Here is a 24,669-nt window from a genome sequence, read left to right on the forward strand (position 1 = left end):
GAATGATAAGGATAACAGACATTGGATAGAAATCGAGAAACATCATAAAATCCCCAAATGCTGCATTGGTTTTTAACTCATATCATTATCGGGCCTAATCCCAGTGATAATAAAAAATTGTGTCTGCCACCAACAGTGGAAGCGGCGCTGGGAGTGTGGAGCCTTCTAATCAATAAACTGCATACTATCAATTTGGCGCTCTCTAAAGCCCCCATAGAGACTTTGGAGCGGTGTATTCCGGACCTCCAGATTCAAACCTGGAAATCCCTGGGAGTCCTACTGATTGGAGACATGTACGAGGAAGGAATATTGTTATCCTTCTCTACGATCAGAGAGAAATACCAGCTACCACATAGAGATCATTATAAATATCTACAAATAAGACATTTTCTACAGGGAAAAAAAAAGATATAACATTCTCACAACCCTCCAAATTATATACAATGCTCCTCGCCCCAGCACGGCAAGTAAGAGCGCTGTCCATAAGCTATAAGCGTTTGTCTGGACTCGTATCTCCACAAATAGGACACTGGTCTACAGTGTGGGATCACCCCGGGTCAATGACGGACGTCCTTCTCAATGATTGGTGCACTTAGAGTTTATCCCTATTGTGGCGCCCCTGAGGGTTCAGTCGCCACAGATGTACTGCACCTCCTCCTGAGGTGTAGTACCCCACTTCCCAGGTAAGATGGTAACACCTGACGAGACTCCAGCACCTACATCCAGCACAGACACTTAAGAACAGCAGAGCACCCTTTATGGCAGCTGCTTTGGTTCATGAAGGGTGCTGGGTGGTGGGTGGAGCTCAGAAACACTAGAGGGGAAAGATGACAGGAAGTTAGGTGAGAAGACCTCTCTGTAGGGAATCCTCGAAGGGGGATGGAGAGAAGACATGTTTGCAGCAGCTCCCTGTGAGCTGGAGCAGTGGGCAAGGAAAGAGAAAGAAGGTAGGATCAGTTGTTCAGAAGGAAGATAGATAAGAACAGAACGTGAGGAGGAGACAGACAGGGGATTGGGGCTAGTGCAGAGCCCTTTCCTAAGTTTAATGCGCCAAGGCCGGGTGCCGGTATCCGAGGCTGTGTGTGATACTAATTTTCCTACAGCAGAAACAGGAGGAATAGAAGTTGTGACCACTTTATTCCCACCTAAGACTCGAAGACACAGCAGCAACGAGTGTGAGTCGGGACATGATTGTATGGAGTCCCCGAAGCAGGCTAAAGCTGCCTGTCATATGAGTGGAGTTATAAGTAACATCAAGAAGGAGGCACTTGAGTGTAATTCATAACTACAAGTACTTCAGATTAGCGCTAGAAAGGAGATGTTCAGAAAAGGCACACAGAAGGTAGTGCTGGAAGGGTGTACTCCATCAGCCAGGGAGTTGGCTGAGCCCCTGACCTGGAGGTTGTGGCACTGAAGTGGGCACCTGTCTGTGCCAGAAACATGAGTAAAAGAATTGGAACTGCACTCAGCTGTGTCATTGCCTTCTTCCTGTGCCAACCCACTAAGCACTGCTACATCTTTGTGCCTAACACTACACCATCTACCTCAACATCTACTACTACTGCACTGGGACTACAGCTCTGCCTGTGGAGAGCCATTACATCTTTGCTGCACCCCACCATCTGTCCCAGAGGATCTGCACTGCAGCATCGGCTTAACACCTTCATTGCCGACTACCACAGGTGGCGTCACAAATTATCTACCTATAAACTTTATTCAGCTTCATTCCACCTATTTTACATGGACACGCAGGGCCACGGACCGGCTCGCTGCCACCGTGACACATCCCTTTGAGACACCGGCCCGATACCGAGTGATCCCTACACCCTGCCCTGGGGGTGATCCACTATCACCTGGAGAATGCCAGAACGCTGCTGTACAGGTGGTACTTCACACCATACAGATTGTCTAAGATCTACCGCAACTCCCCAGATGTGTGCTGGAGGAGCGGAGACGCCAACGCAGATATGTTACATGTCTGGTAAAGTAGAGCAGCTCTGGGACGCAATCTCCCATTTAGTGTCTCAAATTAGCGGCATCCCAATAAAAATTAGGAAAGAGCAGGCCCTTCTGGCCATGGACCTGGATTTAATTCCACACGAGTTCAGGACAGTGATTACACACATCCTCATAGCTAGTAGAATTAAAATTGCAGGGTATTGGAAAAACTCCAAATGTCCGTCATTGACTGAGATCGTAGCATTGGTGAATGACAATCAGAGAAGATAATTGCTTCATCCACTGATAATACAACATCATATCTCAGGAGATGGGACAGCTGGCGATCCTCCAGACTAAATACTGTGGTTATAGAGAGGTAATAGAGCTATTCATAGTAATACACGGGTATAAAAGTCTGCTGTCACCACTCCTTTTCTTTTCCCTTCATTTTCCTATAATACCTAGCTATGTTAAATTATTATTATATTTAGCCGATTAATGTTTTGAGGAAATTTCTGTAACAATGTACAATGATTGGAGGCGAAATGGTTGTTAAATATGACTTTAAAATTAATGAAAAGTTTATGGTAAAAAAAAACCAAAAGTAATAATAAATAAAAAATCTATGAAAATGAACAAATGAAAGTCAGACATTGCTTTTCAACTATGCTTCCTCAGAATTAAAAAAAAAAATAAACCTCATGAAATAGGCCTGGACGGAAATGATGGTTCTTTGTTGCACAACCTTTTGAGGCAATCACTGCAATCAAACAATTCCTGTAACTGTCACTGAGACTTCTGCTCCTCTGGACAGGTATTTTGTCCCACTCCTCAAGAGCAATCTGCTCCATCGGGTTTGAAGGTTGCCTTTTCCAGACGGCATGTTTCAGCTCTTTCCAAAGATGCTCAGTAGGATTTAGGTCAGTGGTCATAGATGTTACTTCAGAATAGTCCAATGTTTTCCTCTTAGCCATTCTTGGGTGTTTTTAGCTGTGCGTTTTGAGTTCTTGATATGCTTCATTTTTCCGTCGGTGATGTGCCTTGCCAAAAAGTTCCATTTTTGTCTGATCTGTCCATAGGATATTCTCCCAACCTTTGTGGCTTGTCAACATGTAGTTTGGAAAATTCCAGTCTGTTTTTTATGATTTTTTTCCAACATTGGTGTCCTCCTTGGTCGTCTCCCATGAAGTCCACTTTGGCTCATACAATGACAGATGGTCCGATCTCACACTGATGTTCCTTGAGCTTGAAGTTCACCTTTAATCTGTATAAAAGTTTTTCTGGGCTCTTTTGTTACCATTCGTATTATAGGTCTCTTTGATTTGTCATTAATTTTCCTCCTGCGGCCACGTCCAGGCAGGTTGGCTACAGTCCCATGGATATTACATTTCTAAAATAATATGTGCAACTGTAGTTACAGGAACATCAAGGTGCTTGCAGATGGTCTTATAACTTTTACCTTTAACATGTTTGTCTATAATTTTCTTTCTAATCTCCTGAGACAACTCTCTCCTTCGCTTCCTCTGGTCCATGTTGAGTGTGATACACACCATATCACCAAACAGCACAGTGAGTATCTGTAGCCTCTATACAGGCCACTCACTGATTCCAAGATTGTAGATACCTGTGATGCTAACCAGTGGACACACCTTGATTTAACATGTCCCTTGTGTCACATTACTTTCAGGGGTACCATCATTTCTGTCCAGGCCTATTTCAAAAGTTTTACTTTTACAAAAATTCTGGAAGCATGGTTGAAAAGCAATGTCTGACTTTAATTTTTCCAATTTTATAGATTTTTTATTTATTATTACTTTTGTCAGATTCAAGCTGTTATTTCTGTGGCCATTGTGGGTTTTTCTGTTATTAAACGAGGGGAACCAACAATTTTGACCACGTGTGTATAGATTATAACCCTCAGTGAATTAATTTATAAAATGGAATCACTTTATGGGGATTTTGACTATTCTAGCTTTCTGTCATTTAGTTATATTAGGGCTTCTGCATATGGTGTGTCCAATCTCATCTGGGATCTGTTCCTGCTGTCCAGCTGGAGTAATCTGCTCCCTACTTCAGCCAATTGGAAAGTACCACACCCTACTAAAGCTCAAAGCATATGGCCGGAATCTGCCAGATACAGCATTGTTCTCCTCTGGTTCAGTCCTCTGTGCTCAGCTCGCGGATTGTGTATTTGTTACCTGTTGTGACCGTGGCCCGTTTACTGACTACTCTTGTGTCTTCTGATTCTGTCCTCCTGGTTCTAACCCAGCTGCCTGACTATTCTTTTTGCCATCTAACACAGAATAGCAGGTAACACCATGGTCCAAGTCTAGGGGTCCCTGTGTAAGTCCAGATCCATGTTAGGGTGTTAAAGGCGATGAGCAAGGCAATCCTTGGGATATGGAAAGCAGAGAAGATAGTGCCCAGCATGTTCATGGTGGACATCTTTTGAGCTGCCAGGTGACCCAATACATTGTGTCTGCAAACTATTCCAGCTAGATCTGCAGTCAAATAGCTAAATGGCGCTCCTTCCCTTCTGATCACTGCCATGTGCCCAGACAGTAGTGTACAATCGTATGCATGGTATTGTGCGAAGTTAGAAAATAATCTGTAAGATCCATTTGTTTTCTATTATCCTTTGTGAATAAGGACACACGTCCGATTTTAAAAATGAGGCCTGATTAAGAGCACAAAACTGTCTGCGGGAAGAGGTTAAATCAGAGTATTTTGGACACTAACTACTGTAATCAAAAACTGAGTATAGACAATAACACATCTACTGACATGATCAAACCCAACAGTCTTCATCAGTAATAAATGAGTAACTAGTGGTGAAACCTCTTTGGAGAAATTAGTGTAAGGGGCCCGGTGACTTCACAATCTAAACTATTGTAAGGTCCAATATTTTCTGTCAAATGAGTTTCAAGAAGAAACATTACACATTTAAAGAGAACTGTGTATAATAGTGCAGAGCTGAGATGTCTTAAAGGGAACCTGTCAGCAGGATTGTGCACAGTAACCCACAGACACTGTCAGGTCGGCACCATTATACTGATTACAGTGATACCTGGTGATGAAATCCGTCTTGTGGTTGTTGTTTAATCTGTATTTATAGTTTTTAGCTATTGAGATTCTCGTGCTCTGGGGCGGGGCTGTGGGCGGGGCTTTATGTGGTGCTCTGATTACATATGGATCTGTATTGGCTTATGACAGGTTACTGATTCCTCAGTGACATGCCCCCCATTTTTACATAATGCATATAATAGTGTTGATATTATTGTTGATAATGCCTATAATACAAAATGTCACCAGCGATGGCGGCGCCTGCGCAGTAAAATCTATAAGTAAGAGATAGATGATACTGGACAGGTGCTGCCGGGGTCATTTTGCTGGATGTAAAAAAATTTTTTCTAAGCCTCACAATAGCCACAATATTATAGGCATTATCAACAATAATATTAACACTATTATAGGCATTATGTAAAATAGGGATCATTGACCTGTCATAAGCCAATACAGATGAATATGTAAGCAGAGCACCACATAAAGCCCCGCCCACAGCCCTGCCCCAGAGCACGAGAGTCTCATTAACTGAAAACTACAAATACAGATTAAACAACAACCACAAGATGGATTACATCACCAGGACCATCAGGGAGCTACAGATTCACATAAGTGACGCAAGACAATCCCACCACAATCAAAGTATCATACAGAATGAACAGGTAAAATAGACTTTTATTTATTCTATGTTACATCCCTAACAACAACGTATGTACGAGGGAAAATCTCCAACAGTAAACCAGAGTTTCACTCATTTATGGTGGACCATTGGAGCTACTATGAGTCCTAACCAGAAGATTAGAGAAAATATTATTGCTCTCCATTTCAGGAGAGATTGTGAAGTAATCTGAATTTCTTAGGATCGAAAACAATGTAATTTATGACGTGGAGTGAATCCATGAAACCAGGGCTCGAGCCATGCCAACACATCTCCTGCAGGGGTGAATAAATGTATGTTACAGCCATCAGCCTCGCACAGCTTAGAGATATATCATGGCACAGGTGTAATGGTTTTCCTGTAGTTTATCACAAACCTCCTTGAAATTAGTTAGTTTTAATACAAATTAAAAAGTTCAGGATAAAGGGAAATTCACACTTGGCCTCACTGCACATTTAATGTAGTTGATCATAAAAGCAAAGTTTGGCCAGAAAGACTGGACCTGGTCTTGTAGGGACCATATGAGACATTCAGCAGCACAGAAGGGAGAGAAGGTAGATTCATCCAATAAGATATCAGGGATCTAGGAAGCCAACAGCATCATTACCCTCCACTTTCTCTTACAGGCCCATTATAATACTTTTCTTCAAGTGATTTTCTAACTTGTCAGCACATTCTACGTACGCTGTCATTTGACTTTGTAGTTTACAGATCTGGGCAGGTAACGGTCAGCGTCTTCTAATCCCAGGGGGTAGGTGGATCCTCCAGGTGGTAAGTTCTATATAAAAGGGCTTTCAATGGCCAAAGTCATTTGAACAGTTTTGGGTGAAGGAGAATGTTGTGGTCTAGAGGCTAAATGGCGATCATGGTAATATGGCTGAAGTACACCACCAATAAAGCAGCCACAGTCGGTGACTGAGAAGAATCTGTGACTTCTCTGCATTTAGTGGTTACTACTCACCTGGGTAGTCATATGTAGGAATCTCCTCTTTACACCACTCATCACCCCTCACATATGTCTCTGTAGTATTAATATGGGTCAGATCTTCACCCTGAAACAAATATTGTAAAAGTCACAGACAGATGGAGAAGTCACATCTATGATCAGCTCTAATCCTGCCATCTCCACCGCTCTCATTACACAAGTATAAAACAGATAATACTGGTGGATAAAACAAGACTGAGCACAAGACCCTCACAGCCGTCTACACATCATAGGGGAGATCTCATGACACCTTCTCTCCATCTACCTGAGGATCCTGAGGAACACAAGGATGTTCTTGTTTACAATACTGTGGAAGAAGAGGACGGGGACATCTCTCTGGTGTTGTCCTCTTACTGGATAGAACTGGAGGAAACACATACAGGGACTGAATTCATTCTTTACATACAGATAATTATAGGCCATGTGTATTTAGTCCTGTCTATTACCTGGTGATGTGAGGGGCTGGGGAACCTCCATCATGACGTCCTTGTATAGATCTATGTGTCCTTCTAAATACTCCCACTCCTCCATGAAGAAATAGACAGCGACATCCTGACACCTTATAGGAACCTGATACATACAATGATACCATCATCCCCCCGATCCCTTCATAGCGTTACCGTGTAATGTCCCAGCATTCCCAGCAGTGTCACCTCTCCAGTCAGCAGCTCAATCATCTTGTAGGTGAGTTCTAGGATCTTCTGGTCATCAGTGTCCTCATGTAACAGGGGTTGAGGTGGAGGCCCCGTGATTGGGCTCAGGGGTGTTCCCCATCCCTCAGACACAGGGTCCTGACAGCGCTCACTAGAGGTCTTCTTCACTACTGTGTAAACCTGGTTATGGAGAGACATAGTAACAAATCTCACTACAGACATTCCCAGAGTCCTCACCTCTCCAGTTCTGTCCATCTGTTATTCCCATAGATAAGAATGATGTAATGTGACGTCATCAGAATCTCTCACCTCTCCAGTAAGCCGGAAGAGGATCTCTAGGGTGAGGTGTAATATCCTCTCCGCCATCTTGTCTCTGTCCATATCCATCTTTGATGGGTAAATCAGGAAAATTCTCTTATATAGAAGATCTTCACTGAGAGGATCCGATATTGTAGAGACCTGAATGAGAAGATGAGCCGATGTAACATCATAAAAATCCTGTGTAATAATACAATTACTGGAGATAATAAGGGAAACATATGAGGAGATTTATTATTTTACAGTATTTAGTTTTCTTCTTTACATCTACTAATAAAACCTATATATTTAGGCCACAGACAACAAGCAGTTTCTTCCTCGGAGTCGGCAGCTGAATACGTTCCTCATAGACTCATCTTCCATAACGCTAATTCTCGTCTCATTTACCGACACTGGAATCGGCATTAGCAATACTGCAGGAGATATTCATTACACGTGACAGGAGAAATAACTACTTCATGATGAGGACGACATCTTCATCTTCTACTACGTGTGAGGTAGCGCTGTCATTTAAGTAGGGGATCACTCGCTAGGCAGCGAACAAAACACATCCGGCACCGTGTTTTCATAAAGCATAACATAGTCCATGCGGTTTATTCCTCAGCATAAACCCATAGAAGCAACATACAGTTCATATACCAGCATAGCGTCCATTACGGTTTCACTCTGGTTATCCTGTTATCACACAGGTTAAGCAAATGTCCGGCATACAGGCTCTTCAGCCTTAGTGTTATCTCACCCACATCAGGGTCACTCAGGGTTCCTTCCCCATAATGTGGCAGACGTCCATTCCCTCCAGGGAACTCTCAGGCACTTGCAGCCATTCCTTACAGCGTCCACACGTGCTGTCAGGCAGGAAGCCCCATCTCAGCGGGACCTTCCACACTAGACCAACCAGGTCCCAGCATTCACTCCCATGTGACCCACCCTGGCCACATTATATGGTCCATAGCCACGCCCACCGGGTCACATGACTCTGACATCATCACAGGTCCTTCAAGCCTTTACACACTCTTTACAATAGTGCTTTAAACACACCCCCTGGGTGGGTTTGTAGGTAACCAGGCACGCCCATCTCTCTAGTTACCTGGAGACTTCTCCCTGACACATTGAAGCAACACCTCAGCAATGTCATTGCTGATCCACACACATACATAAGTCTCCAACTCAAGGCCACCCACCTTGAGATACATAACCATCCTTCAGGATTCTGCCACTCATCCTTTCTCTTGGGACATCCACACAGTGCCCCCTAGTGGACACAGTGGTTACTACACCACATACGGCTCTAGAAACATATTTGGCCAGAGTCCGTCACTGACTCCATCCCCACCGGCCGTCTATATGAAGGTTTCCCGTCTTCCCCTCACTGGAATCTTCTATCACATTAGATCTCAGATCTGATTCACACACAGAAGTTTGAGGCTTTTATAAAAGATTTATTGTTTGCACAAACACCATGGAAATTTTCTGATCCCAAAGTCTCCATGTACAGTGATTTATGGGGTTTATTTCTGGCTGTAGGCTTTCCTAGATTACTAGAAAAACACCAGAAAAAAATATTAAAACGTTTCTAAAGAAAATTGGTTCCAACAATTCTTACAAAAAGAAAAAAAACATGGAAAAAGCAGAAGACACATTTTATTTTTTCACACAATAAACAATTGTTTAAAAAAATTAACTCTTTTGGGCCCCAGAACATAGATTTACACCGCAGGGACGGCACAGGAGCGGCTGCAACAAAAACCCTGGCAGTTTAACCACTTGCTGCAGACATGGCGTCTAAGAAGGTGTGACAGAGCTCGGCTGTATGCCCCTCCGCCCCCAAGTACTCGATAGTATGGGGCGGCCTAGTTACTACGACACTTATATGCCTAGTAATGGCGCCTGTGATAATGAAACTTGGCGCTCAACTTTTGAAGATTTGAGGTAATTTTAATGCAGTCAGAACTGTAGTACAGTGTCTTGACATTTTGGTCAAACAGTGACCACCATCAGTGTACTAACAATGGAAACAAAGAATGCAAATGAAATAAATAATGAAATCAAACATCTATATACAGCTCTAGCAAAAATTAAGAGACCTCTGCAAAACTTTCCATTTGTCTGATTTTTGTCTTTATAGGTATATTCTTGAGTAAAATGTAAATTGCTTTTATTCTATAAACTTCTGACAACATGTCTCCGAATTTCCAAGCAATAAATGTTGTATTTATTTTCAGAAAATGAGAAATGGTCAAAATAACAAAAAATGCAGTGCTTGCAGACCTCAAATAATTCTAAGAAAACAAGTTCATAATCATTTAGAAACAACAATCATGTTTTAACTCAGGAAGAGTTCAGAAATAAATATTTTGTGGAATAACCATGATTTTGAATCACAGCTTTCATGCGTCTTGGCATGCTTTCCACCAGTCTTTCACACTGCTTTTGGGTGACCTTATGCCACTCCTGGTACAAATATTTAAGCAGTTCTTCTTTGTTTGATGGCTTGTGACTATCCATCTTGATTACATTCCAGAGGTTTTCAGTAGGGTTCAAGTCTGGATATTGGGCTGGCCATGACAGGGATTTGATGTGGTGGTTCTTCATCCACACATTGATTGAACTAGCTGTGTGGCATGGCGCATTGTCCTGCTGGAAAAACAAGTCTTCAGAGTTGGGGAACATTGCCTGAGCAGAAGGAATCAACTGTTTTTCCAGGATAACCTTGTATGTGGCATGATTCATACGTCCTTCGCAAAGATTAACCTGCCCAATTCCAGCCTTGCTGAAGCATCCCCAGATCATCACGGACCCTCCACCAAATTTCACAGTGGGTGCAAGACACTGTGGCTTGTACGCCTCTCCAGGTCTTTGTCTACCCATTAGACGAAAATGTGTTGGGCAAAGCTGAAAATTAGACTCATCAGAGAATATTATTTTACTCCCGTCCTCTATGGACCAATTTATGATCTTTGGCAAACTTCAGCTTGGCTCTAATTTGCTTCTCATTTATGAATGCTTTTTAATAGCTTCACATGACTTGAGCCCTGCCTCTAGTAGCCTGTTATCAACTGTTCATTCAAATAAAATGATGGTCTTCCCGGTCAGTGGAGAGTCGTTTTCGCCCTCTGCCGGTCTGTAGCTTTGTTGTCCCTAATGTCTACTGCTTGACCTTATTGTAGTAGACTGCCATCTTAGAAATTTTAAGGATGTTGTTTCTAAATGATTATGAACTTGCTTTATTTGCATTATTTGACGTCTGCAAGCACTGCATTTTTTGTTCTTTTGATCATTTCTTATTTTCTGATAATAAATACAAAATGCATTGCTTGGAAATTCGGAGACATGTCAGTAGTTTATAGACTGAAAGAGCAATTTACATCTTACACAAAAATATATCTAGAAAGTGAAAAAGTGGGGCAAACTGAAAATTTTGCGGTGGCCTCTCAATTTTTGCCAGAGCTGAAATATAATATAATATTGAGCAGTGTGTGTATGTATATATATATATATATATATATATATATATATACACACACACACACACACACACTGCTCAAAGAAATAATGGGAATACAAACAGCCTGTTGCAAATGGAATAAATAAATATCTATTATCTATATATATTTCATAGGTACATCTTGACCACAACAGGTTACACTGCCTGTGTTGCCCATTGAAACCAATCACTAAGCATCTTTACTTTCACCAGAGCTGTTTAAAAGATGAAAGCTGAGCTGTGATTGGTTGCTATGAGCAACAGTTTTCCTTGTAGACAGTTGTGGTAACTGAGGCCTATTATTCTTATTTCTACGGTGTTATCATCCTTCTGTAAAGCTGGAAGTAACACAAAACCAGGGATTGAAGCTAGAGGAAGGTAATTTGCATAGTCCAGGTGACTTCTGGGAAAAGTGAAGAGTTTCCATCAGCAAGAAGATCGTTGGGTACTGCCGGGACCAGCTGCTTGAAAAGCGTCGCTAAACCAGGGATTGAAGCTTGAGGATGTCAACTTGAATATTCCAGGTGCCTTCTGGGAAAAGCGAAGAGTCTCGCTCAGCAAGATGATCATTGGGTACAGCCGGGACCAGCTGCTTGGAAAGCGTCGCCAAACCATGCGCCTTACAGCGCACAAATTTTTGCCTCTAGGACATTATTGCAAGAAAGCTTGGCTGATTGAGTACATTACACAGGAAAGAAAAAATAGCAGATTTTACAAGAAGGATGCACATAGTAGATTACACAAGAAGAAAGACACACAGGAAGTCATCTAGGAGCAACATTGCAGATGTGACAACTACATGGTGAGCTGCAACATGTGCTACATGTTCACAGATCGTCCAGAAGAAGAATCCAACTTCACCTGCCAGAAGTGTAGACTACTGGCCCTTTTAGAAGGAAAGGTGCGGGGTTTGGAAGAAAGAATTGCAACATTGAAACTCATCAATGAAAATGAAGCCTTCCTAGACAGAACAGAAGCATCTCTACTGGTCACAGAAGGTGAAGAAAGTGTCAGAGAACCTTCAAAAGTAGACGAGTGGAAGCATGTGACCAAAAGAAGCAAGAAGACCATGGAGACATAACAAACCACACAACTGAGAAATCGATACCAAGGCCATATGGAGGCTGAAGATGGCACTTCTAAGAATGAGGCACTACCAGCAAGCAAAGAAGAAAAGGGCACACAGCAACACCCAGAAGTGACAACAAAAAGTACAGTGAAGAAGCGAAGAAGAGTGGTAGTGGTGGGAGACTCAATACGGAGAGGCACAATAGAAGCCATCTGCAGACTGGATATAACTGCAAGAGAAGTATGCTGCCTCCCAGGTGCGAAGGTCAAGGATGTGACCAATCGGATACCAAAGCTCATCAGTTCCAAGGACGTCCACCCGTTTCTTCTGATACATTTTGGCACAAATGTCACGACAAGGAAGGACCTACCGACAATCTGCAAGGACTTTGAAGAGTTGGGGATGAAAATAAAGGAACTGGATGCACAGGTAGTTTTTTCTTCTATCCTTCCAGTATACGGGCATGGCACCAGGAGTTGGAACAGGATACTTGGTGCGAACAACTGGCTAAGACGATGGGGCAGACAACAAGGATTTGGATTCCTGGACCACGGCGTGAATTACCTGTACAACGGACTCCTCGCCAGAGACGGACTACACCTCAAGAAACCTGGGAAACGTACATTTGCCAGAAGACTCTCTACACTCATCAGGAGGGCGGTAAAATAGAAGAAACGAGGACGTGAAGAAAAACGTTAGACACGAACATGAAGCCAGAAAATATACTGATGAAGGATATGAGGTGTGGCAAAAAAGACCCAAGACAACATACTCGGAAAGGAGGTAAGAAAATTTCTAAAAACAATCCACAGGAAGGAGATTGGAACAAAACAAAATCCTCTAAACTGCATGCTCGCAAATGCCAGAAGCCTGACAAACAAGATGGAAGAACTAGAAGCAGAAATATCCACACGTAACTATGACATAGTGGGAATAACCGAACCATGGTTAGATGAAAGCTATGACTGGGCAGTTAACTTACAGGGTTACAGTATGTTTAGAAAGAATCGTAAAAAATTGGAGAGGAGGAGGGGTTTGTCTTTATGTAAAATCTTGTCTAAAGTCCACTTTAAGGGAGGATATTAGTGAAGGGAACGAGATTATAGGTCGACAAACATGGAGGGAAAAATAGTAACAAAATTCTCATTGTGGTCTGTTACAAACCCCCAAATACAACAGAATTCATGGAAAGTCTACTACTAAGGCAGATAGATGTAGCTGTAACCCATAATGAGGTCCTTGTTATGGGGGGACTTGAACTACCCAGATATTAACTGGGAAACAGAGACCTGCAAAACCCATAAAAGCGACAGGTTTCTGCTAATAACCAAGAATAATTATCTTTCACAATTAGTGCAGAATCCAACCAGAGGAGCAGTACTTTTAGACCTAATACTCTCTAATAGACCTGACAGAATAGCAAATCTGCAGGTTGTAGGGCATCTAGGAAATAGCGACCATAATATTGTACAGTTTCACTTGTCTTTCGCTAGGAGGACTTGTCAGGGAGTCACAAAAACACTGAACTTTAGGAAGGCAAAGTTTGACCAGCTTAGAGATGCCCTTAATCTGGTTGACTGGGACAATGTCCTCAAAAATAAGAATACAGATAATAAATGGGAAATGTTTAAGAACATCCTAAATAGGCACTGTAAGCGGTTTATACCTTGTGGGAATAAAAGGACAAGAAACAGGAAAAACTCAATGTGGCTAAACAAAGAAGTAAGAGGGGCAATTAATAGTAGAAAGAAAGCATTTAAACTACTAAAGCAGGATGGCACCGTTGAAGCTCGAAAATACTATAGGGAGAAAAATACTTTATCTAAAGAACTATTTAAAGCTGCCAAAAAGGAAACAGAGAAGCACATTGCTAAGGAGAGTAAAACGAATTCCAAACTGTTCTTCAACCATATCAATAGTAAAAGAATCATAAGTGAAAGTGTAGGCCCCTTAAAAGATTGTGAGGAAAGTATGGTTGTAGATGATGAGGAAAAAGCTAATATATTAAACACCTTCATCTCCACGGTATTCACGGTGGAAAATGAAATGCTAGGTGAAATGCCGAGAGACAAAGAAAACCCTATATTAAGGGTCACCAATCTAACCCAAGAAGAGGTGCAAAACCGGCTAAATAAGATTAAAATAGATAAATCTCCGGGTACGGATGGCATACACCCACGAGTACTAAGAGAACTAGGTAATGTAATAGACAAACCATTATTTCTTATATTTAGAGACACTATAGCGACGGGTTCTGTTCCACAGGACTGGCGCATAGCAAATGTGGTACCAATATTCTAAAAGGGCACTAAAAGTGAACCTGGAAATTACAGGCCAGTAAGTCTAACCTCTATTGTTGGTAAAATATTTGAAGGGTTTCTGAGGGATGTTATTCTGGATTATCTCATTGAGAATAACTGTTTAACTCAATATCAGCATGGGTATATGAGGAATCGCTCCTGTCAAACCAATCTAATCAGCTTTCATGAAGAGGTAAGCTATAGACAGGTCCAAGGTGAGTCATTGGACGTGGTATAGCTTGATTTTTCCAAAGCGTTTGATACAGTGCCACACAAGAGGTTGGTACACAAAATGAGAATGCTGGGTCTGGGGGAAAATGTGTATAAATGGGTAAGTAACTGGCTTAGTGATAGAAAGCAGAGGGTGGTTATAAATGGTATATTCTCTAACTGGGTCACTGTAACCAGTGGGGTGCCGCAGGGGTCGGTGTTGGGACTTATTCTCTTCAACATTTTTATTAATGATCTGGTAGAAGGTTTACACAGTAAAATATTGATATTATCAGATGATACAAAACTATGTAAAGCAGTCAATTCAAGAGAAGATTGTATTCTGCTACAGATGGATCTGGATAAGTTGGAAACTTGGGCCGAAAGGTGGCAGATACGGTTTAGCAATGATAAATGTAAGGTTATACACATGGGAAGAAGGAATCAATATCACCATTACACACTGAACAGGAAACCACTGGGTAAATCTGACATGGAGAAGGACTTGGGGATCTTAGTTAATGATAAACTTACCTGAAGCAGCCAGTGCCAGACAGCAGCTGCCAAGGCAAACAGGATCATAGGGTGCATTAAACAAGGTCTGGATACACATGATGAGAGCATTATACTGCCTCTGTACAAATGCCTGGTTAGACCACACATGGAGTACTGTGTATAGTTTTGGGCACCAGTGCTCAGGAAGGATATATGGAACTAGAGTGAGTACAAAGAAGGGCAACAAAATTAATAAAGGGGAAGGGGGAACTACAGTACCCCAAGAGACTAGAAAAATTAGGATTACTTAGTCTAGAAAAAAGACAACTGAGGGGTGATCTAATAACTATGTATAAGGTTATAAGGTGACAATACAAATATTTCTCCGAGAATCTGTTTATACCAAGGAAGGTGACGGTCAAAGGGGGCATATTCTGTGTCTGGAGGAGAGAAGGTTTTTCCATCAGCATAGAAGAGGATTCTTTACTGTTAGGGCAGTGAGAATCTGGAATTGCTTGCCTGAGGAGGTGGTGATGGCGAACTCAGTCGAGGGGTTCAAGAGAGGCCTGGATGTCTTTCTGGGGTGTAACAATATTGTATCTTACAGTGATTAGGTTCTTTAGATCTGGGGATTTATTTTGACGGAATATAGGCTGAACTGCATGGAGAAATGTCTTTTTTTGGCCTTGCTAACTATGTTACTATGTTACCCTTTGCTCTGTGTCCTCTCATTATATAAGCTATTCCTTTCTAAGTGGTGAAGGAAGGTAGTGAGGCTGATTACAAAGCACCTGAGCAGAATGATGCTGACTGAGTGACTGGAATTGCTGACTGGATATAAGGCAGCCTACGCCCTTCTGCCTTGCAGGTGATTTCTCTGAGGGATTCTTGGAGACCAGTCTGATTCCTGCTCCTCAAAAGCTAAGTTTTCTGCTCTGCTTTTTGAATTTGTGTTTTGGTTTTGTTTTGCCTTGTTTTTCTGTATTTCTGCCTTTCCCTGCTGGGTGAGCTGAATTCCTTTTTGCTCTGTCTTCAGAAAATACCTGAGTACTGATATAGTCTTTTTGAAGCCTAGCGTCTCCAGGGCTTTTTTCCCTATCAGTCTGTTGGCTCTTGTTTTGAGAGGGTTTTGGCGGATTGCAGACAGCAGCTTTTCTATTCTGTCCTATTTAGTTAGCTTGGGCCCCATCATTTGCTCAGCCTATCTTTCTATCTGTGTGAGTGTTTTTTCATCTTGCTTCACCGTCATTATATGTTGGGGCTGCCTATTGCTTTGGGGTCTGCTCTGGGGCAGTTTAGATTTCCCTTTCTGTCTTTAGGCTATGTGGTTCTCGGCTGTGATCAAGGGGTCTAGGGCACCGTAGGAACCCCCCACGGCTACTGCTAGTTGTTGTTGTTAGGTTCAGGGGTCTGCAATCCGATAGCTGCCAACTTCTCTGGTTGTCTGGACTTAGCTAGTATTTCCGGTTTTTGCCTCCTACGGTGACTCATTCATAACAGAATCACCCGCCATGCCATAGATCCTAGGGTACTCAATAGCATGAAAGAATTGTAAAAAAAAAAAAAGGGGTGTATATTTTTTCCTCTATATCTCTGAGGCCTTAGGGGGAATTTTTTTTTCTCTCAATGGAGATAAAGCAATTGTCTGATCGTGTGGAGCAGCTCGCTGCGGAAGTGCGGGGAATTTCCACCTACCTTGCTCATTCACATGCTGCTGAACCAAAGATCCCTAACTCCTGATGTGTTTTTTGGGGATCGGTCTAAATTTTTGAATTTCAAAAATAATTGTAAATTATTTTTTGCCTTGAAGCCTAACTCGTCAGGGAGCTCCGCGCAGCAGGTTAAAATTGTTATCTCTTTGCTGCGTGGCGATCCCCAGGATTGGGCGTTTTCTTTGAAACCAGATGATCCTATTCTGACTAAAGTGAATGCATTTTTTCAAGCCTTGGGGTTGTTGTATGATGCACCTAATGCTATTTATTCAGGCTGAAAAGACCCTGTTGGCATTGAGCCAGGGTCGAGATTCTGCAGAATTGTACTGTCAAAAATTCCGAAAGTGGGCGGTCCTTACTACCTGGAATGATAATGCCTTGGCAGCTCTCTTTCGGAAGGGTTTGTCAGAAGCCATAAAAGATACTATGGTGGGATTTCCTGTTCCCTCTGGTCTTGACGATTCTATGTCATTAGCCATTCAGGTTGATCGGCGTTTACGTGAACGCAGGACTGCACGAGAGGTGTTTCCACCTGTTGAACAAGTGTCTGAACCTATGCAATGTGATAAAGTTTTGTCCAGGGAGCAACGTCAGGAGTTCAGAAGGCATAATAAGCTGTGTTTTTTTTGTGGAGATGCCTCACATATTATTTCTGTCTGTCCTAAATGAGAGAAACGTTTTGCACACACGTTTTCTGTGGGTGGTGTTCAACCTAAGTTTCTTCTGGCAATTACTCTGATCTGCTCCCTGTCCACATTTTCCGCCAAGGCTTTTGTGGATTCAGGAGCAGCCCTGAACCTAATGGACTTGGATTTTGCTAAAAGTTGTGCATTTCCGATGACACCTCTGCGGACGCCTATCCCTTTGAGGGGGATTGATGCTACTCCTTTGGCGAAAAATAAAGCTCAGTTTTGGACCCAGGTGGAAATGCGGGTCGCCCCAGACCATCAAGAAAATTGCAGATTTTTGGTGTTGCATAATCTGCATGATACCATTGTTCTGGGGTTTCCCTGGTTGCAAATTCATAATCCAGTTTTGGATTGGAAATCTGTGTCTGTGGTGAGTTGGGGTTGTCGGTGTTTCCTTAGTGAGGCTCCGGTTTTTTCCACCTCTCTTCAGTCGCATGATGTTCCTGACTATTTGGCGGACTTTTATGATGTATTTAGTGAGAATGAGTCTGTGTCTCCTCAAAGGAGTTATGACTGTGCAATTGAACTGAGCCCGGGGTGTAAATTTCCCAAGGGTCGGCTCTTCAATTTATCTGTACCCGAGCACTAGGCTATGCGATCCTATATTAAGGAGGCGTTGGAGAAGGGTCATATTAGACCATCCTCTTCACCCTTAGGTGCCGTTTTTTTTTTCGTGGCCAAAAAGGATGGTTCATTAAGGCCTTGTATTGATTATCGTGACCTCAACAAAATTACTATTAAATATCAGTATCCGTTACCCCTGATTTCGGATCTATTCTCCAGAGTTAAAGGTGCTTGCTGTTTTACCAAGCTTGACCTCAGGGGGCGTATAATCTTATCCGCATTAAGCATGGGGATGAATGGAAGACGGCGTTTAATACTCCGGAGGGACATTTTGAGTACCTGGTGATGCCTTTTGGGCTCACTAATGCCCCTTCTGTCTTCCAGTGCGTCATGAACGACATTTTCCGAGACTTTGTGGATAAGTTTTTGATTATCTATCTGGATGATATTTTGATCTTCTCCAAGGATTGGGATTCTCATGTGGAACATGGTCGGACTGTGTTCCGGATCTTGAGGGAGAATTCCCTGTATGTCAAAGGATCGAAATGCCTTTTTGGGGTACAGAGGATTTCATTTTTGGGATTTATTTTGTCTCCGTCAACTATTGAAATGGACCCGGCCAAGGTACAGGCCATTTATGATTGGGTTCAGCCCACTTCTTTGAAGGCCCTCCAGAAGTTTTTGGGTTTTGCTAATTTTTATCGGAAATTTATAGCAAAATTTTCTAGTATTGCCAAGCCATTGACTGATCTGACTAAGAAAGGTGCTGATGTGTTGAATTGGTCTCCGGAGGCTGTTTCTTCCTTTCAGGAGCTGAAGCGAAGATTCACTTCTGCCACGGTTTTGCGGCAACCTGATATTTCACTCCAGTTCCAGGTAGAGGTGGACGCTTCTGAGATTGGTGCAGGAGCTGTTTTATCCCAAAAGGATCCTGTAACATCTAAAATGAATCCCTGTGCTTTCTTTTCCCAAAAGTTCTCTCCATCTGAACGTAACTATGATGTGGGGAATCGGGAACTGTTAGCCATGAAACGGGCATTTGAGGAGTGGAGACATTGGTTGGAGGGAGCTAAACACCAAGTCGTGGTCCTCACTGACCACAAGAATTTGATTTACCTGGAGTCGGCCAAACGCTTGAACCCTAGACAGGCTAGGTGGGCCTTGTTTTTTACACGTTTTGATTTTGTGGTCTCTTTTCTTCCTGGCACTAAGAATGTCAAGGCAGACGCCCTCTCTAGGAGCTTCTTTGCTGATCCTCATGTGGTGACCAAGCCTGCTACCATCTTAGGTGAAGGGGTAGTTCTTTCGGCCATCTCGCCCGATTTGAGACATGCTCTGGAAGAGTTCCAGGAGGACAAACCTGAGCGTTGTCCCAGTGGAAAGTTGTATGTTCCTGACCAGTGGAAGAAGAGAGTGATGTCTGAAGTTCATTGCTCTGCATTGGCTGGTCATCCAGGTATTTTTGGTACTAGAGATCTGGTGAGTCGGTCTTTTTGGTGGCCCGCCTTGTCTTGTGATGTCAGGAATTTTGTGCAGTCCTGTGGGACTTGCTCCCGGTCTAAACCTTGTTCTCGCTCTAGTGGGTTGTTGATGCCTATTTCAATGGATTTCATCTCTGATATGCCTGTCTCTCAGAGAAAGACTGTTATTTGGGTGATTTGTGATAGGTTCTCTAAGATGGTTCATCTTGTACCACTCCCTAAGTTGCCATCTTCCTCTGAGTTGGTGCCCCTGTTTTTGCAACAGGTGGTTCGCTTGCACGGGATTTCTGAGAACATTGTATCTGACAGAGGAGTTTAGTTTGTGTCTAGATTTTGGAGGACTTTCTGTTCCAAGCTGGGAATTCAGTTGTCCTTCTCCTCTGCTTTTCACCCTCAGACCAATGGGCAGACGGAGAGAACAAACCAGACCTTGAAGTCGTATTTGAGATGTTTTATTTCCGCTGATCAGGATGATTGGGTTTCATTTTTGCCCTTGGCCGAATTTGCTTTAAATAATAGAGCTAGTTCTGCCACTTTGATGTCACCTTTTTTTTGTAACTTTGGGTTTCATCCTCGATTTTCTTCAGGGCAGGTGGAGCCTTCTGCCTGCCTAGGTGTTGACACTGTGGTGGAGAGAATGCACCAGATCTGGGACCAAGTGGTGGATAAGTTATCTCTCTCCCAGGAAAAGGCCCAGTGGTTTTCCAACCGACATAGGACCATTGGTCCCCAGTTTAAGGTTGGTGATATGGTTTGGTTATCATCAAAAAATATCGCTATGAAGGTGGCTTCTCCTAAGTGTAAGCCTAGATTTATTGGACCTTACAAGATTTTGGAGATTATTAATCTGGTCTATTTTCGTTTGGCTCTTCCTGTCACATTTAAAATTCATAATGTGTTTCATAAGTCCTTGTTGAAGAGGTTTGTTGAACCAGTTGTTTCTGGGGTGGCACCTCCGGACCCTGTATTAGTTGAAGGTAACATGGAATATGAGGTAGAGAAGATACTGGATTCCCGTCTGGCTAGACGGAGACTCCAGTATTTGGTTAAGTGGAAGGGTTATGGTCAGGAGGATAATTCCTGGGTCTCTGCCTCTGATATTCATGCCAAAAGATTGGTGCGTGCCTTTCATCGGGCTCACCCTGATCGCCCTGGTGGCGTGGATGAGGGTTCGGTGACCCCTCCTCAAGGGGGAGGTACTGTTGTGAGTTCATTTTCCCCTTCACCATTGAGGTCTGATGACCTCCCTCTTCTGGTGAAGGAAGGTAGTGAGGCTGATTACAAAGCACCTGAGCAGAATGATGATGACTGGGTGACTGGAATTGCTGACTGGATATAAGGCAGCCTACGCCCTTCTGCCTTGCTGGTGATTTCTCTGAGGGATTCTTGGAGAACAGTCTGTTTCCTGCTCCTCAAAAGCTAAGTTTTCTGCTCTGCTTTTTGCATTTGTGTTTTGGTTTTGCTTTGCCTTGTTTTTCTGGATTTCTGCCTTTCCCTGCTGGGTGAGCTGAATTCCTTTTTGCTCTGTCTTCAGAAAATACCTGAGTACTGATATAGTCTTTTTGAAGCCTAGCGTCTTCAGGGCTTTTTTCCCTATCAGTCTGTTGGCTCTTGTTTTGAGAGGGTTTTGGCGGATTGCAGACAGCAGCTTTTCTATCCTGTCCTATTTAGTTAGCTTGGGCCCCATCATTTGCTCAGCCTATCTTTCTATCTGTGTGAGTGTTTTTTCATCTTGCTTCACCGTCATTATATGTTGGGGGCTGCCTATTGCTTTGGGGTCTGCTCTGGGGAAGTTTAGATTTCCCTTTCTGTCTTTAGGCTATGTAGTTCTCCGGCTGTGATCGAGGGGTCTAGGGCACCGTAGGAACCCCCCATGGCTACTGCTAGTTGTTGTTATTAGGTTCAGGGGTCTGCAATCCGATAGCTGCCAACTTCTCTGGTTTTCTGGACTTAGCTAGTATTTCTGTTTTTGCTTCCTACGGTGACTCATTCATAACAGTTTTTCCTGTTTGTGTATTTTTCCTTGTGTGTGTATTAGTGCAGCGGTGGGATTAGTCTCTGAACCATCCAGCTCACTAGTAAGGGATAGGTGCAGGGTGAGCTAGGGGTTAAGGTATCCAGCTCGGCGACAGGTGAAGAGCCTGTATAGGGAACGTTAGGAGTGCAGGGACACTGGCTCAGGGGAGTGCAGGAGGTCTCGACGTCCCTGTTCCCTAGTGCAGGGCCCACCGTTGTATCTGATTTCCCCGGTATTCCCCTTGTTTGTCCTGGTGTTAGTGCCGTCCTACGAGTCGCGGCATAGAGGACAGGTCACACCGTGACATTATCACCAACCCTCCAGTTTTTGCTGGTGAGCCATGGGCCAAATTCAGACCTGTGAGCATTTGCTGGAGGGCCTCACTGAGGTGAGTGAGGAGCTGAATATTGTGCTGAAACAGTTCCAGCAGCAGTTATCAGGGTCTGGGGCCTCCCCTCTGACTCAGTCAGAAACCCAATTTGCAGCTTTGGCGAAGAAGCCTCCTGGAGTCCCTGCTGGGGAGCAAGACTTGCTTATACATGCGGACGTACACCGGCAAGTGGGAGGAGTTGGTGTCCCCATGGAGTTGCCTGGTGTTCTCCGAGGTGAAGGGGTACATCCCTGCAGTGAGCAGACTAATGATTTAGTCCGTGGGGTTCACGCCAAAACTTCTGTACTGTTAGAGAAGCCATGTCCCCCTGGTCGTGTGGAGAAAGACGACCTGGGAGGGTATATTTCCTCCTCTGTGGCTTTGGCGAATATACCCCCTGGAGTCCCTGCTGGGGAGCAGGACTTGCTTGTGCATGCGGACGTACCCAGGCAGGTGGTAAGAGTTGGTGTCCCCATAGTGCTGCCTGGTGTTCCCCGAGGTGAAGGGGTATGTCCCTGTAGTGAGCAGACTAATGATTTAGTCCGTGGAGCTCTCGCTGAAATTTCTGTACTGTCAGAGAAGCCGTGTCCCCCTGGTCGGAGGAAGACGACCTGGGAATGTATATTTCCTCCTCGCCCTCTCAAGGTAATATGTCAGCAGAAGTGGTGATTGGCAAGGTACCTGAGGCATACCGGTGCATGTGGACAGTGGAGCAGAAGTCAGTCGGGTGGATGCTCGGTTTGTCCAGACTCATGGTCTGAGGTGTAAGACACTGGACAAACCCCTATGCGTCCAGGCCATTAACTCTGTCCCACTGAGCCAGGGGAGGTTGTACCAAGTCGTAGAAGACATTCAGCTGCATACAGGAGATCATGATGAGTCCCAGTCAGGCTACGCCTTGGAGGGAATGCCAGTACCTAATGTTTTGGGCCCCCCTTGGTCAAAAAAGCACAACCCGGTCTTAGATATGCAGACTAGGGAAGAAGTCAGCTGGGAGCTGTCATGTGAGGGCTGCTGCCTGGGGGCTACTGTCTCTGCCGCCTCTCTACAACAGTCCCCTTCCTCTCCAGTGGGGGCAGGAGAGGTGCTGCTGGAGAGTAGGGGCAAGGCTCAACCCACGCCATTAGTCAGGCCTGAGAGGTGCAGGCCTCATAGTAGGAGGGGTCGGAGGGTGGTGTTTCCCTCTGTGAATCGCGGGGGTGTGAGTGTGGTGACCCCTTCCTCTCCAGTGAGGTCAGCAGAGGTGCTGCTGGGGAGTAGGGGCAAGTCTCAACCCTCGCCATTAGCCAACCCTGAGAGGCACAGGCCTTGTAGTAGGAGGGGTCGGAGGGTGGTGTTTCCCTCTGTGAATGGCGGGGGGGTGAGTGTGGTGACACAGGGGGACGCCTCTGTTGTCAGTTCCAGAAAGAGTTCACAGTCTTGTGACAAACGAATGTTTGGCAATAAACATTCAGGTCTGGACCTGTGTGTGAACGAGCATGTATGGGTTGCCACCAAAAGCATCCAGTGGAAGTGTGTTGTGGGGGGTCTGGAATTCTCAGGTGATTGGGCCATATCTGGTGTCGGCCATCCTCGGCCCGGAGACTTACCAGCTGGAGTTACCCCTAAACATGCACATACACAACTCGTTCCCCAGGTCGGAGCTTTGGAGATGTGTGGTGCCTCCAGAACATAAATTGCCAATACCAGCGGTGCTCGTTTGTCATAAACCTGAAGATCAGGTAGTTGCTGGAGTGAACTCTGGACCTGGGCGTCCCCACTGTAGGTGGTTCTCTAGTGAGGAGCGGTCTTGAGGGTCCAGAGGCCCCTAATTGAGGGAGGGTACAGTCACAATTCATGCTGGATTATGACAGATTTAGCACAAGTAACCTTTTTTTTCCCTTTAAGCTTTTGGCTTAAAGTTAGATTTGCCCCCGTTGCCCGCTAGCGTTATTACATTGTAGTTTTAGTTCTAGTTTTGCCCCCGGTGGCCGCTAGCATTATTACACGTAAATTATTAGCAGGTGTGATTGCCCTGGCTCCTACCTATAAAGGAGTGTCAGGCGGTTGCAATCATTATCGGTAATATTGGTCATTTCCAACCATACTTTGGTGAAGGAAGGAGCTAGAGAAGAGTTCCTTGCAGCTCAGGCAGAGCTTTGGTGTGGAAGGAGCTATAGAGAAAAGTTCCTTGCAGCTCTGTCAGAGTTTTGGTGTAACAGTGATTCATGAAGAAAGCTGTATTCGGGTGTTGGACTCTGTTGCTGGGAGCGATAGCAACAGAGCAAAGCTAAGTGGTGTTTTCCCTGTTTGTATATTTTTCCTTGTGTGTATTATTGCAGCGGTGGGATTAGTCTCTGCACCATCCAGCTCACTAGTAAGGGATAGGTGAAGGGTGAGCTAGGGGTTAAGGTATCCAGCTCGGCGACAGGTGAAGAACCTGTATAGGGAACATTAGGCGTGCAGGGACACTGGCTCAGGGGAGTGCAGGAGGTCTCCACGTCCCCTAGTGCAGGGCCCACCGTTGTATCCGATTTCCCCAATGTTCCCCTTGTTTATCCTGGAGTTAGTGCCGTCCTGCGAGTCGCGGCATAGAGGACAGGTCACACCATGTCAACTTGGAGTTATATTCTGTTGTTTAAGTGTTCCCTTTATTTTTTTGACCAGTGTATATCTATGTA

General features: G+C 44.0%; 1 protein-coding gene across 1 annotated transcript in view; it reads right to left on the reverse strand.

Moving 5' to 3' along the window:
- The window catches only part of LOC141059328 (gastrula zinc finger protein XlCGF66.1-like), a 389,061-nt gene that overhangs the window by 16,014 nt on the left and 348,378 nt on the right, over positions 1-24,669 (reverse strand). Inside the window, exons 2-6 of the mRNA XM_073555658.1 lie at positions 7,610-7,759; positions 7,301-7,480; positions 7,094-7,217; positions 6,913-7,010; positions 6,624-6,714 (exon numbers count right to left, since the gene is read on the reverse strand). Of these exons, the coding sequence (XP_073411759.1) occupies positions 6,624-6,714; positions 6,913-7,010; positions 7,094-7,217; positions 7,301-7,480; positions 7,610-7,759 (643 nt within the window). The remainder of the gene's footprint in view (positions 1-6,623; positions 6,715-6,912; positions 7,011-7,093; positions 7,218-7,300; positions 7,481-7,609; positions 7,760-24,669) is intronic.

The sequence above is a fragment of the Dendrobates tinctorius genome, unplaced genomic scaffold (genome assembly GCF_039654945.1).
Source record: "Dendrobates tinctorius isolate UK_male_01 unplaced genomic scaffold, ASM3965494v1 ptg000226l, whole genome shotgun sequence".
In the NCBI taxonomy this organism is placed as follows: Eukaryota; Metazoa; Chordata; class Amphibia; order Anura; family Dendrobatidae; genus Dendrobates; species Dendrobates tinctorius.